The sequence below is a fragment of the Octopus bimaculoides genome, chromosome 5 (assembly GCF_046866305.1).
Source record: "Octopus bimaculoides isolate indiv1 chromosome 5, ASM4686630v1, whole genome shotgun sequence".
Taxonomy (NCBI): Eukaryota; Metazoa; Mollusca; class Cephalopoda; order Octopoda; family Octopodidae; genus Octopus; species Octopus bimaculoides.
Window position 1 is genome coordinate 63934941 of NC_142932.1, and position 15631 is coordinate 63950571.

A 15631-nucleotide genomic window follows, 5' to 3' on the forward strand; every position below is an offset into this window, starting at 1 on the left:
GTGTTGTAAAGTGGTCTCTTGCCACTGTTGTATCTGTCTTTTGATGACAATTGTAGCTCTGACAGATATTGTTGTATTCTGAAGTTGTTGATAGAATGGTTCTATCTGGCACTGTACGACCCCCAGGTGCACAGTGTTATTATTCTCAAAAGGTTGGATTGTTATAATGTCCACTCAGTATCACAGTATAATTACTATATCAACACAGACATGACCACCAACACAGTCTACATGTATTCTCAACCTTCTGACCTTCCTCTTGATGACTAGCTACTGGTCTTTCTATAATGGCTGACTACTACCACTTTTTTACTGGGAAGGGTGTGAAAGTTTTACTATACAACAGAAAGATATGTTTCACTCATAAATGCATCAAGTAGAAAAAGAAAGGTAGACATACGAATGAAATAGTCAAAAGGGAAATAAGCCCCATTGCAAATATTAATGATAGCTTAGGCTACAAAATATTCACAAAACTTGACACTAAATCTTGATTTGGATCAAAGTTATCATCCTTTATAAAAAATTCTGTTCCACTTACTTGTCCTTTTTTTATATCTTGGTGTTGGATAAATAATTTAACAAAGCAGGGGGAAAGAAAGTATTCACACAACGCCTACGATTACTGTTACACAAGGTTAAACGCTCTCTGCCAATGGCTCACAGTGAACTGCTTGAATTCTTTTATTAAGCACTCAGGCTTTTATACAGAGGAGATGGCACAAGGACAGACAGAATGCCACAGTGGGGACAAAAACATAAAATTAATGAAAAATGAGAAAAATGTTATGTAAAATTGAAAAATCAAATGGCTGCATGAGCCCCACTCTCATGCAGCACCATTTGAATGTTTCTACTCATAGTTTATAATCTTTCTTTTCCTTATTTTTTTCTCCATTAGCATCGCTTTTGTTCTCTTTTTTTTAAAAAATACATTTTTAGGTTTTTTTTTAATATCTTATGAATGGTTTCAGTTCTCTTAATTCCACTACTGACGGCAGTTCATCAAACTCCACCACAAATCCCGGCAGATCAATGTTACACATTTCCTTCAACCTGTTGCATCTGTCTATCAATTACAATGGCTTTCACATTTTCTCCGTACGTATCTGTAGGCAACTTAACCCTTATAACAGATTTAAACTCCATTATCATTCTTTCAGTTGCTGTGCTCTTAGCATATGTAATGAAATTCCATCTGTGCTTTCTCAGCCTTCTTGCCTGTTTGCCTTTACCTTGTTCCACTCTTGACGCCTTCTCTCTGTCTTTATCCTCCTCCATTTTGGTTAGTGTCGTTGTTTCTTCATGCTGTTGTCTTTCTACATCGCCTAAAACTTCCTCCTCCACTGCCGCATAACTGTTGCTTTTTGCTAGTCCACCCTCCATTTCTCTTCACTTCTCAGGTTCTCCCATAAATGGGAAGAAAAACACAAATCAACAAACTCATAAGTAAAAACAGTAACAGCAATTTCAACAAACAAGCGTGGTACACCCATGAGGGGAGACCTTTAACAAATATAACAATATATCACCAATTACTTCACATGGAATCACAAGGATTTTAATCAAAACACAGTGAACTGATTACCATCAATTGCTTACAGTTCTTTCTTTTATAACAATGTGCCAGTCCACTTTTAGTCACATTGGGGTGGTCGGAATCCTTCCACAACATCTTCTCTTGTTAGAATTAGTCTACTCTAACTTCTCCCCTTTTGTGAATTAAATTCTGCTCAGAGTTTTAATATCCCTTACGTTTAGGGTTCAATCCCAGTGTTTCCCCTGTTTTCTGGTGCTAGAATGTGTAGTTTCCAATTGTTTGGGTGTTGGTACCTCAAACGTGTCATACAATACTTCCATGAGAACTTCATTTCTCATGACTGTTTTTTCCATGAATCTTTTTTTAAGTTGGTTAATATATATTTTATGTTCAATATTTTTCCTTTTCCCAGGAATAGCATTCTTCCAATCTGTTTAATGATTACACCATCCTCCCAGCTTTCTTTACCATATCTATACGTTTTAAAAACAACTTTGTCACTTGAAGAATTTTGAAGTATATTTGTTGTTCACCTTTTTTATAAGGGTGTCTATTTACTTCTTTAATGTCTGTGTATATATATATATATATATACATACACACACACTTTGTTTTTATATTTGGTTTGCAAGATACTTTATGTGAATTCGTGTGTTGAAACATATTTTGTTGTATCTGAGGAGAATCATTCTGTTTTAATGGTTTATTAATTAACATACTCACCGGTTCAATTTCCACTCATTTATTTATTTATTTTTTTTCCTGAATTTTTCATTGCTTCTTGTAACCTCTTCAATAGTTGTTGACACTGTCCATTTTTGGAGCTGCTTTCTTTTTATTTATTTGTTTGTAACATGTGTGTACATCAGCAAGCATGTGTTTACACATATGTATGTATGCGTGTGTGTTTGCACACACACACACACACATATATATATATATATATATATATATATATATATATATATATATATATATATATGCATGTATGTATGTTTGTATGTATTCTGCATAGTCATGTTTGTGTGTTTGTATGTATGTGTGTGTGTTTGAGTGTGCATGTGTATGGGTTTGTGAATATGTATGTGCATCTGTTATGTATGGATGTGTGTCTCCATATGTACCTTTGTGTATGTGTGTGTGTATGGAGTGTGCATGTGTGTATCTGGTAATGTGTTGCTATGTGTGCTTGTCTGTCTGTATTACCTATGTACCTATCTATCTGTTTGCCTATCTGTTTACCTACATATCCATTTACCTACTTATATATATTTGCCTACGTAACAGTCTACTAACAAATCTACCTGAGTGTATATACTGTGGGTATTAGGGTATCACTACCTGCTACATGTATTTCCTATTTAGTATGAGGGATGTTTCATTTATGAGGACTTACTCCTGTATTTGTCTGAATGTTAGGTCCTTCGGGTGCTTGGATAAAATGCAAATGTCAAGTCAACCTAATGTGCCCTCATGTTGGTAGAGTATGGAGGACTGTTTTTTGTTGTCATATTGTCTCAATTGTACATTTAGTCTCTCTGCAATGCTTCTAGATGTCTCACTAATGTATGTCATATTCTTGTCTTTACAAGCACCCTCTATGCACCTTATGCTGTAGACTACATTTCTAGTTCTACAGTTAATCTTACTAAACCATGCAGTTCTCATTGGTGCATGTGGTATTCTTGAAGGGGTACATCCTACATAACTATGATCTGATAGAGCTCCTTGGCTTTTCAACGATATTAATATTGAGTTTGGTCTCCTTCAGAGCTTTCCTAAATCTATGGGCTAGTTCCCCATGGGCTGTGACCTCTATGAACATCACTCCTTGATATTTGTCACAGGGTACAAGGCTGACAAATATCAAGGAGGAGACAATGCTGCTGGAAATTACACCACGATACAGTTGTGCTGAGCTTGTTAAATAAGAGATAGAACACACTAGTCAAACCTCTTGCCTGTGTCTATTGTCAGGAGTTGCTTTACCTGATTCACACAAAGGTGATTATACTAATTAAATAATATCAATGCGACCTATATGACATTCCATATTGTTAATCATTAGACTACTCCCTACTGCTGGCTTTCTTTGATATCTGATCTGATAGTTCTACTAACTCTGTACTAGGTGTAGTTTATTATATAATCTCATCCTTCTTTAAACTCCTTAATGTTAAGTAGTACTCTACTATTACTAACACTACAATTCCATAAAAGTTAGATCTTATTATTTGATTGCCTTCGTACCCTCCCCCAACTTTCAACCAATATCCACAGAATGCCCCTAAATTCCGCGTATCTCTGACCCTCCCTTTGTCCTTTAGGCATAGCTAGCAAATCTTAAACCCCAACCCTGTGCCTAATTGGCTTGTATGCTTTTATTTTTCTTCACCCTTACTTTTGCTTTATTCTTTTTTTTTTTATCCTCAATTTATATTAGGACATCTTGCTTCCCGCTGCTCTAAGCCTACTATAATAAAATATCACCTACATCCCACTTCGGCCTACCTAAGAACCAGTCTAGCAGACTGCTATCTCACCCAAGTCGCTGACCTTAGGTATCATATTACACACTTTCAAAAACTATATTCTTAACCTCAACGACCAACTTTGTTGGTCATTCTCCCATTTCATAGTTGCCTTCAACAGACTTCAGCCATGTCCCTGCTATATCCTTGGAATATTCTTTTGTTTGTAAAATTACATTTCATCTGATGATAATGGTTTTTTGTAATAATGTTCTCATTCTTCTATTAAAACGACACATAAGAAAAAGCTGTAATGAGCTGACAATTATCCATCGTATGTTATTCATTTGATTATAATATACTAAGGGGATTTATGACTTGTCGGACACCCTAGAGTATACCAACAACATACTATTCAAAGTAACACGTGATTTGGACCAGCCCTTAGGCGCTAAATACTCATAGGGCTGGTTATCTCTGTGTACACAACTGGAATATCCTATCTGTTAATTACCAACCATAGGCCAGAACCACAGGTTTATCCAATCCTGCCTGGTGCATATCTTTTCAAGTACCTGATTCTAACTGAATACTTATTTTACTAAAGTTTAGAGAGTTCTTACCTCTGCTGGTGACAAAGGGCCTCTCACTCAGAGTAAAAGGTAGACTGTATGACGCATGTGTACGAACAGCCATGCTACATGGCAGTGAAACATGGGCCATGACTGCTGAGGACATGTGTAAGCTTGCAAGAAACAAAGTCAGTATGCTCCGATGGATGTGTAATGTCAGTGTGCATACTCGACAGAGTATAAGTACCTTGAGAGAAAAGTTAGACCTAAGAAGCATCAGTTGTGGTGTGCAAGAGAGACTACACACACACACATATATATTGTTGTGTCTGAGGAGAGTCATTCTGTTTTAATACTTTATTAATTAACACACTTACCAGTTCAATTTCCACTCATTTGCTAATTTTGTTTTCTAAAATTTTCATTGCTTTCATTAATTTTCATTAATAGTTGACTGTCCATTCTTTTTGTTTGTTTGTGTGCATCTGTGTATGTCAGCATACATGTGTATACACATATCTATGTATGTGTATATGCATATATATATGTATGCATGTGTGTACATTTGTATGTATGTATTCTGCATATTCATGTTTGTGTGTGCATGTTTGTGTGTGTGTGTGTGTGTGTTTGAGTGCATTTATGTGTGTACCTGTTTGAATGTGTCTATGTGTAGAATAGAATCAAGTACAGAAGAAGGAATGACAAATCCCCTTTTTAGGCAAAGAATCCCAGTGAGTGAATGATGTTGCTTCAAGATACATATTTACAAAGTAATTTTTTAAATCATTAAAGTTTCCCTAGGAAATAGAATTATTTTACAATTATTCAGTAATAAACATAAATAGATTTATTAATAAAGCTTCTAAGAATACAAAAGATTTATTAATATTCTAAAAATACAAGAACATAAATAGGAAACAATTTTACACAAATTAAAAAACAATTTATAATGGAAAATTTTATATTTAACAATATTTATAATTACCTATATATATCAATTCCGCTATTCATGTAAGAAAACTTGAATGTATACGATTCAATGATACTCTGGAAAAAACAATTTACAAAAAGATCATATGTCAAATTAAAAAAATAAATATTGTTAGGATGCTGAGCAGTACAAACCATATTTCATTTTATTTTTAATTAAAGTGATTATTAAAGAAATAATAGTGGTTGTTTAACTTCCAATTTCACTCTCAACATAAATAAATACTTCTATGCTATTTAAGTCTTCCAACAGAGAACATAAACTTTGCAGGCTACTGATGCAACTGGTGCTGACCTTTTGTAGGATGATGTCCACATGACAGCAGGTAAAAAGTTCTAGAATCTTACAATCTGGATAGGAAAGATTAGCTGGAAATTGTGTAAAGTTACGAGATGGAGTCAGAAAGTTCTCAGACTAGTTCTGTAGTGTGCCAACAGATGGCAGCACACAGTTACATGCACAGTGAGAGCTAGCAGTGACCTTCATGAGGCAGTGTGCCAAGTGACATTACTGTGTTTACTTCACAAGTTGTGAAATTTGTGTTTTTGTGATCACATGTATGATGTAGCCTGCAATTTTGTCATGGACAGGAACAAAGAGCCAATATGAGATTTTGCATTAAACTTAGGAAGTCTGCTGCAGAGACATTGAGCATACTTTGGCAAGCTTATGATGATGACAATGGATCATATGCAATGTTTTGAGTGGCACAGGCACTTCAAAAGCAGAAGAATATGCCTGGAAGATCTGCCACAAACGTCATCCCTGAAAATGTGGTATTGTTCATCAAGAATTCATCCCCCAGGTCCAGATCATCAATTAGGAGTCTTACTACAATGTTTTGAAGCATTCAGAGGGAGGATATTTGGTGAAAGCAACCTGATCTATGGAGCACAAAGAATTAGATTCTTCACGACAACAATGCATCCTATCACCAAGCTCTCTTCTTGCGTGAGTTTCTCACCAAAAACAACATGGTATCACTTCTGTACCCACCTTATCTGCCAGAATTATCTCCTGTGGACTTTCATCTCTTCCCCAAAATGAAAATGCAACTCAAAGGTCACCATTTTAATACTGTTGTTGAGATCCAGAGAGAATTGCAGAAGGTCCACAACTTTCTTACAGAAAACAACTTCCAGGCCAGATTCCAAAAGCAGCAGGAATACTGGGACCAATGATATGCTGCACAAGGTGACTATTTTGAAGGAGATGATGTTAAAACTTAGGCAAATAAGTTATTTTTTATTCAACATAACTGGTCTGAGAATTTTTTGTTACCACCTCATAGCTACATTATGATAAGAGTAGAAATAGGTACATTATGTGGACTTGGGCAGGAAATGATACAATTCACTGGTACAGAAGGTGCAAAAGCTATTCTAACAAGTACAGAAGAGACTGAGAGACAAAAACAGAATTTAATGGACATGTGGTTCTACATTTTTTATGACTTAGCCTGCAAGAGAAGCTATGTACATGCCTGCCCATAACCCTTTCAGGCTGTCCAAGACTGGTGAGTATGATGCAGTTCATGTTCAGTGGGAAAATCTGCTGGAAGTGAGGTGGACTGATTGTTAGAAGAGTTAGAGAGGTTGCCCTTCTTTGAGGCAGGACACTTTTTAACAGGTTTCCAAACATTGAGATAATTCATCTAGAGAGGAAGATTAAATATATTTGGTTAGAATCAGGAGCCACTTGTGGTTGATGAATGGGACATTATTGGTTTAAAGTGATTAGAGATGTTTCTCATGGGATTTTGTTCAATGTGTTCATTATGAGTCAGAACCAAAGTAGAAACAAACATAGGAGCTTTCTCTGCAGTAGCACTGATTACAGTCATCATGTTTGAGAAGATGTTGGCAGGAAGATTTCATAAGATTGGAGATCCTCTCTCTAAAATTAGATCCTTAATTAATGTTCTTTCACAATTATGTTATCTAATGATATTAGTATATATTGATTTTCAATTTGAAGACATTTTGGCATTAGTTAGTCATTTCAAACCAAGTCAATATATCACTGTATCAACCAGATTATCAGATGTTACATAGCACTGGTCAAAATGTACTTCCAATTCTTCCTTAATTGTCCCCTTCAACATACCATCATTGTCGTCGTTGTCATCATCATCATCATCATCATCATCATCATCATTGTCATCAATGTCATTTAAGGCCTGCTTTCCATGCTGGCAATCTGGAGAGCTACACTAAGCTCCAATTGTCTGCTTTGGCATGGTTTTTACAGCTGGATGCCCTTCCTAACACCAACCGTTTTACTGGGTGCTTTTTATGTGGCACCATCATGGGTACTTTTCACATTGCACCAGCATAGGTACAATTCATGCAGCACTGGCATGGGTGCTTTTTATGCGGTGCTAGCATTGAAATGGATGCTTTTCACAAAGCACCAGCAGCTGTGAACTCACAAGACAAAGGCTGCTTGGCTGAGAGAAGGAGTGGGGACATGGCTGTAAAAAACATGCCTATATGTATGGATTTCCACAATTTTACTTCGCTTGACTTGTTTTCTTGAGCACAGCAAATTGCCAAGTCTTGATCTCTTGTCATCTCCTTAGTGAAGCCCAATGCCTCACCACTTTGTCCCTCATCTTCCTGGGTCTACCCCTTCCATGGGTTCCCTCCACAATTAGAGATTGGCAGTTTTTAATGCAGCTGTTCACATTCATATGCATCACATGACCATACTGGAGCAGTCTTCTACCTCACACACCACAACTGATGCCTCTTATACTCAAATTTTCTCTTAAATCATTTACACTTTGTTGTACATGCACACTGACATTACCTACCCAGTGGAGTATACTGGTTTCATATTTTTATGCATACATACAAACACACACACACACATATATGAGCTCAAAAATTATTGTTATTGTGTGAATGATTTATTCACATCTAACCATTTACCAAAATGTTACTTCAACTTTGCAATTCAATACACTTCAATTTTTTTTATTGTATCCTAATGCAATGTAGGTAGATAAATGAAAGAAATCTTTACTTTAGTAAATTGCATGAGAAATAAGAAGTGAATATGGCTGAAGATATTTTTGATAAACTGTTTATTTGAGCATTCCTATCTAGGGAAACAATGCAGTTTTATTGTATGAATAAAATAACCTCTATCTCTCGCTGTGTGTGTGTGTGTGTGTGTGTGTTTGTGTGCATGTGCATGTCCAGAGTATGACTTTAAACTGCATACTGCATAGCTAGCACCTGCATAAAGCAAATCTCAACATAGGAACTGATATATTTATGTGTACATACATACATACACACATACATATGTATATATATGCATGCACACACATACACATATTCACACATTCATATCTATATATCTGACTATATATATTCTTTTATTTGTTTCAGTCATTTGACTGTGGCCATGCTGGAGCACAGCCTTTAGTCAAACAAATTAACCCCAGGCCTTATTCTTTGTAAGCCTAGTACTTATTTTCTTTTGCCAAACCGCTAGGTTACGGGGATGTAAACACACCAACATCGGTTGTCAAGTGATGGCGGAGGGACAAACACAAACATACACACACACACACACATATATATACGATGGGCTTCTTTCAGTTTCTGTCAACCAGATCCACTCACAAAGCTTTGGTCAGCCTGAAGCTATAGTAGAAGACACTTGCCTAAGGTGCCATGCAATGGGACTGAACCCAGAACCATCTGATTGGTAAGCAAGCTACTTTATTTCAATAAATTTGCCTTGTAGACATAATACAAAGGGGACAAACAAGGACAGACAAAAATAGAATGGTGAAGTAGCTTAACCCTTTCGTTACTATATTTCTGACCAAAATACACCCCTCATGAGTTTCAATTAAATTCTAAAATAATCATGAATTTAGACTAGTCTCATTAAACACCTGTAACTTTTTTATTTATCAACATATTAATGTGATATTTGGAACATAATTAAAGAAAGGGTTCTTAATCAATTCTATTGCATAATTTTTGTCTCAAAGTTCTCCACGTACTGGGGAGGGGGAGGTACTGCTAGTGTCTCTCACATGTAAATATTGGTTCAGCTTCACGAATCGTACTCGTTCATAATACTGGAAATATATTCATCGCCAAAAAGTTCCTGATCGCTCCAGTAATTTGTTATTCTGGGTAACTGTCTAATACCCATAATAATATTTATGGCAAAAAATGCCCATATTTCATCTACAGTTGCAGGAAACCACAAGCTATCTTTTTTTTTCCGGTTTGTTTACATTCTGCGTAACAGTTTGTTTCCGCAGTAATCATTTCAAACAAGCATGAAAAAGAAGTCTAAAGGTTTTGCTTCCCGAGAAAGACTATAGGTAGACCCCGTTTCCTCATAAAAATTGTTAATAAAAATATTTTTTAAATCTTTTTCTGGTGTAAAATCATCCTCGCTGTTGCCGTTGCTGCTTTCAGAATCGCTACTTTCAGAATCGCTGCTTTCAGTTTCGGATACAGAAATATCCGATTCATTATCGTTCACCACGTGCTTTTGTAGCTCATTCATTCTTTTCTTCGATATCCCCATATCTTCTGTTGAAAAACCTTCAAATTCGGAATCACTGCTTGATAGCATGAAACTCCTCTCCATCTTCAAAGTTGAAAAAAATTAATGCCATAAAAAATGTGGAAAAAAAATCTTCCAAAATTCACTGAGTTCAAATATCACGCCAAACAATGTCGGAGACAATAACTCAACTATTTGCAAAGTGAAATCAGGTGTTTTAACGAATGTACTAACGAGATTTGGGTTCAAATATACAGCCGGGTTAGTAACGAAAGGGTTAAAGTGTTATTATGAATCAATTAAAAATATGAAAAAAGTGAAAAAATTTTTTAAAAAATAAAATAAAATACATTGCGTTATGCAATGTGACACCGAAGGAAAGGTATCCGACATCAGGGTAGGGCCTTTGCTTTTCTTCCAGGGCTCTACTTACTTGGTGCCAATCACTCCCAGCTTTCTTACCACAGGCTTCCATCTCTTCTCGAATTTCTTATGGGACAGGTTTCGCTTCTCCAGCCTGATCTTGCTGCTGAGGTGGTAACTAAAAAAGTTGACCAACATCTGGCCAGATACAAAGGTACCCATCACAATCCCTTTCACATGTGTCTTCCATACCGTTTTTTTTTAAATGACTACCACGCAGTAAAAACAGGCGTTCCTTTCCTTGCTAAGGGAAGAAGGCGGCACAATCTCGATGATGGACTCAGCTGATAGCTGTACTCTTCCCATCGATGACAACAGTTGTTCTGTGAAAACTATCAATCCCGATAATTCTGGACATCCTATGAATGCATGCAAGACGGCACTTCCATGCCTTGACAGCTTATCATGAACTGGTAACGCCGCACGGAAGCACTGCCAAGCCAGAGATTTCTGGTAATTATCCAGATACCTTGGTCTGAACGTTCTCCTGAACAGGTTGATCAACTGATTTTCATCGTAGCCCAGGATCTCCCCCAAGGCGTCTTCAGGCATGAATCCCACTAACCCACTGTAAAAATCTGTGGTGGAACTTCTGTTGCTGGCATTGCCTGCCCGAGAGAGTAGCTGAAGTGCCTGACAGCACTCCAATTGCCAATCCTCCAGCTTAGGTCTTTGCTTGATCCATGTACCAATGTCCGTTAAGGGCATTAACCTCGGAAGGTAGAACCGGACATGCCTCAGCCTTAACGTGAATTTTCATATCCTCAGCCAAGGCATCCCTAGCCCACCCTTTAGTGGCTTCTGGCAGCAGACAGAGCACTTCACAAGAGGCTTTCCTTCTTTCCACAGAAGGCTAAAAAGGATTCTCTCCAACTTGTTCAGCCACAAATCAGGGCAAGGTGCTACAGTCAGACGGTAGCTGATAATAGATGCTATAAACATCTGTACCACCTCTGCCTTCTGTAGCAAGGATAACACCCGCCCAGACCAGGTCTGGGTTAGAGCAGTCACTCCAATTTTTCTCTATCTGGAGGTCTGGTCAAAACCAGACCCCAAGCAGCTTAACAGGACCTTCCGTCCAATGCCCTACAACGTTTTGGACGTCATTAGCTTGCCTCTTCAGGTGCCGAGTTTCAAACCGACCGACTTGTCCTTGTTAACTTTTGCTCCTGCCACCTCCTTGTAACTTTTGAAGACCTCTTCCACCACTGGAAGCTGGTTCTCATCCGCCATGATGATGGAGATATGATCCGCACATGCTGTAACTCCACCTCTGCACCACAAATCATTTGGTGTGCCTCCTAATGCTTCCAACTTCAGCAGCAATGGCTCAAGAGCCAGTACATACAAAAGCAGAGACAGGGGACACCCTGATGCACTGAGCATTTGATCCTGAATGGTTTCGAGAAGAATCCATTTACTTTGACTGCAGACTCGATGTCGTTGTACAAAGCAGCAATCCAACCATGGAAGGTCAGGCCTAGGCCAGCCTTTTTGAAGACTGCTGCCAAGTACCAATGGTCGACCCTATCAAATGCTTTAGACTGGCCTAAATGTACCAGTGCCCCTCCTGTGCCAGAAAGATTCCCTACCCTCTCTAAGGTGTAGTGTAGAAGATGGAGATTGTCGTGGATCGAGCTGCCTGGGATGGCACAAGTTTGCGTCCTCCCTACATGTCTGTCCACGACCCGCGCTAACCTTTTTGCTAATGCCTTGGCCAAAATCTTTAATTCTGTGTTTAGCAGAGTTATGGGCTGGAAGTTACTAATCTCATCCCCCTTGCTTGGGTCCTTTCTGATCAGTGTCACCACCCCTCGGCTTGCAGACTTGGGAATTCTCCCATTCTGCTACCAATTGGTGTAAACACAGGCCAGCAGGTGCCCAAACGAGTCTGGCATACTCATATAAAATTCATAGGGTAGACCATCGAGACACGGTGACTTCTCCCAGGAGAATTCACCCAGCACCTCGATCACCTCCTTGGCCCTTCACAGCACTCAGCCTCTCGCGCTGAGAGATGCGGGCCGCCAGACAGGAAGTCCCTAAGGGCCTCATCATGATCCAGCTTCCTGCTCCTCCCGAACAACTCGGCAAAGTGCTTGTAAAGCGCTTCACACATCTCATCCCATCCTTCAACCGAACTCCCACTATTGTCAGTTAGAGACCTAATTGTGGCATCATTGCCACGCTGGGTTTCTACCGTACAGGCCCATCCAGCCAGCAACATTAACTCCCTCACGGTCCTATGCTCGCATTTTAGCCCAGACTCTACATCCCTCATGTTTGGCTTTGAGGTGACGGTCCAAGGCCATTCTCGCTGCCAATATGTGGGATGCAGAGCCCAACCTCAATGCCTCTTCTAAGTCCGTAACTAGTTTCCCTTCTATTATAGCCTTGTCTAGTCTTAGCTGATGGCTTAACCTAACGGACTTGAAACAAATGCGTTTTGGAGGGTGAACCACCACCAGTTCTTAACCACGGAGCTGGTTAACGCCCTCTGTACTAATTCCTTAATCTGGCTACGGTATGCCTCACAAGTCAAAATAGACTTGTTCAGCTTCCAGTAACCGGATCCTCTCTTAACTGCACTATCTATGTTCAGCCTACACTTAACCATCCTATGGTCCATGTAGGATACCTGAACAAGCTGTGGACAACTAAAGCTAGTCTTATCTCTAGCTTTTATCACTATTCTATCTAAGTAAGATTTGAACCTTCCATCGCCATTCATCCAGGTTCACTCTGGGACATTCGGATGGTCAAGTCTGTAATGATCTGCTAGCTGAAATCGCTTAAGCAGATCTATGAGATGTGAGTTCGTTTTCCTATCAATCGAGCTAACGCTATCGATGTGTGCGTCAACGATAGGGAATTGTCACCTAACACCACTAATGTCTTTGACGTTATGAGAAAGTTCTCTAGGTGCCAATAAAAATCAGTTTGTAATCCTTTAGCACAGGGTGCATAGATTCCTGAAGGCTCTACCACTGTACATCATATCAAGGATGACCAGCCCACCTTCAGGGTCCACATAGACTGTACTTGTCTGCAGAGTCAAGCCTTTTTGGACAAGTACTACTACACCCCCTCGACCTCCTTTCTGTCCTTCTCCGGGCATTTGGGCGGGTCTATAAACATCCTGATGCCTATCCTTCATCTGCCTGTATAGGTTTTCCCCCATCCAGGCACATCTCATATGTGTGCCATTACTTGGATGCAAAAGTTTCGCCGTATGATGTTGTGGAATTTGTCTTTCCAAATAATCGCCTTTAGAGTCATATTCAGTTAAAATTATTTCTTCATTGTTCTTTTGTGATTTTTGTTTCTGGGGTGGTGGAGTGGTTTTTTTTGTTATCTGTGGTGTATGGTTGTCTTTTTTTCCTGTGGGGGATGTGGGTGGGGAAGGTGCATGTAAACGTTTGCAAATTGTCATGAATTCCCCTTCGGACACCTCCGTGGTGTTGTCTGGGGACGTTATGTTTGAAACACAAGGTGCCTCAGAAATCAGGTGGGCGGGTTTTTTTTTATTAATGTGGGGGCTTGTGTATGCTGGGGAAATGGCACCACAACAGGGGGAGTGGGAGCATTTGTTTTTGTAGGGGCTGGTGTATGTATGGGTTTGGGGGTGTTTTGAATAGTTGTGGGGACTGGTGTCTGTAACAGTTTTTCACTTTTTTCTTCTTTTCCTCCTCTTCTTTTTTACTTCACAATCACTTCGAATGTTGCCTTTTTTTCCACATTCAAAGCAAGTAACCTTTTTACCCTCTGCTTGAACTTGGAGGGTAACTTTTTCACCCATGCGTACCCGGTCTGGAAGGTTTTCAATGTCTTCCGGTGCCCCTTGGATGATGCCTTGTCCAGTATTGGGAGGCAGAGCATGAAATCTGAAAGAATTGTATTTTGTTTGTCCTGTTGTACAACAGGGCAGCCATCACCTCCCGAGGGTCTATTTCCGGCGGCACTGCCGTCATCCTCACACGAGAAGTACATCTTCCCCTGTAAGAGGGCAGAAGCGCCACAACATGGGCGTTATCTTGATATCCCTGTCTTCCTCCTTCATCCTGGAAAAATATTCTTCCAAATCTTCATTGTTCAACACAATGGTCTTCGTTTCCATGGCGGCAATGTCAGAAAATGTTTTGCTATTAACACTACTCTCATTGAGAGTGCTTTCTTTAGATATTTTTTCTTTTAAAATTTCGACCGACATGCTCGGTCAAAATTATAGATGCACAAAAAACAGGTTTGGAAAATGTTCACCAAATTAGTTCAGGTCTTGCTCTCCCCATTACAGGGTGTGGCACAAGAAAAAACAGCCTACGACGGCTTGAAAAAAGTTTCAATTGCACAAAAAAAGTTTTTTGCCTTACCTTCCCAATAGAGAAGCATAAAAAAATCCAAAGTACACATAATCCACACAAACAGTATTCCAATGAACACAAATAGTTAATTCGCAATAACAACGAATTCCCCCCTCGGGGGGGGGGGGGGTACATGAAAAAGCTTATAATGGCTTGAAAAAAGTTTCAATGCCCAATTGAAGTTAAAATAGTTTTTACACCTTACCTTCCCGATATAAAAAAAACACGTAAATCCACAAAAACGGTACTCCACCGAACACAAACAGTTAACAACAAGGTACGTCTTACTTGCTCCAAAGTAAGAGCAAAATGGCAGTAACAGTAACCGGAAGCACTCTCCAAAATGGAGGTAAGCAAGCTACTTACCACACAGCCATGCCTGCGCCTATGTATATGTAGATATATGTATATCGTCCTCATCATTTAAATGCAGTTTCTCATAGACAAGATTCTCACTAAAGACAAAAAGATGTTAAAATACCATCATCAGTTCTGTTGGATAGAAGAGGGCATTTTAAACTCGTTTGTTCACTTCAGCACCAGAGGCAACTCTGAGCTGATTAAGAAGTAAAGTTTCCATCACTGTAAACAAGTAAATGTTATTTTGTCTTCAGCTAGTTTTATCATGTAGTCTAATTTGGATATTTGTGATTCAATGGCTCACTATTAATGAAACAATATCTATGTACAACAGAATGTAAATCAGAACTAAAGCAAACTGGATGTGT

General features: G+C 38.9%; 1 protein-coding gene across 1 annotated transcript in view; it reads right to left on the bottom strand.

Moving 5' to 3' along the window:
* LOC106869597 (HORMA domain-containing protein 1) overlaps positions 1-15631 on the bottom strand; it is a 660018-nt gene that overhangs the window by 422483 nt on the left and 221904 nt on the right. The window contains exon 7 of the mRNA XM_089352345.1: positions 5572-5633. Within this exon, the coding sequence (XP_089208471.1) occupies positions 5572-5633 (62 nt within the window). The remainder of the gene's footprint in view (positions 1-5571; positions 5634-15631) is intronic.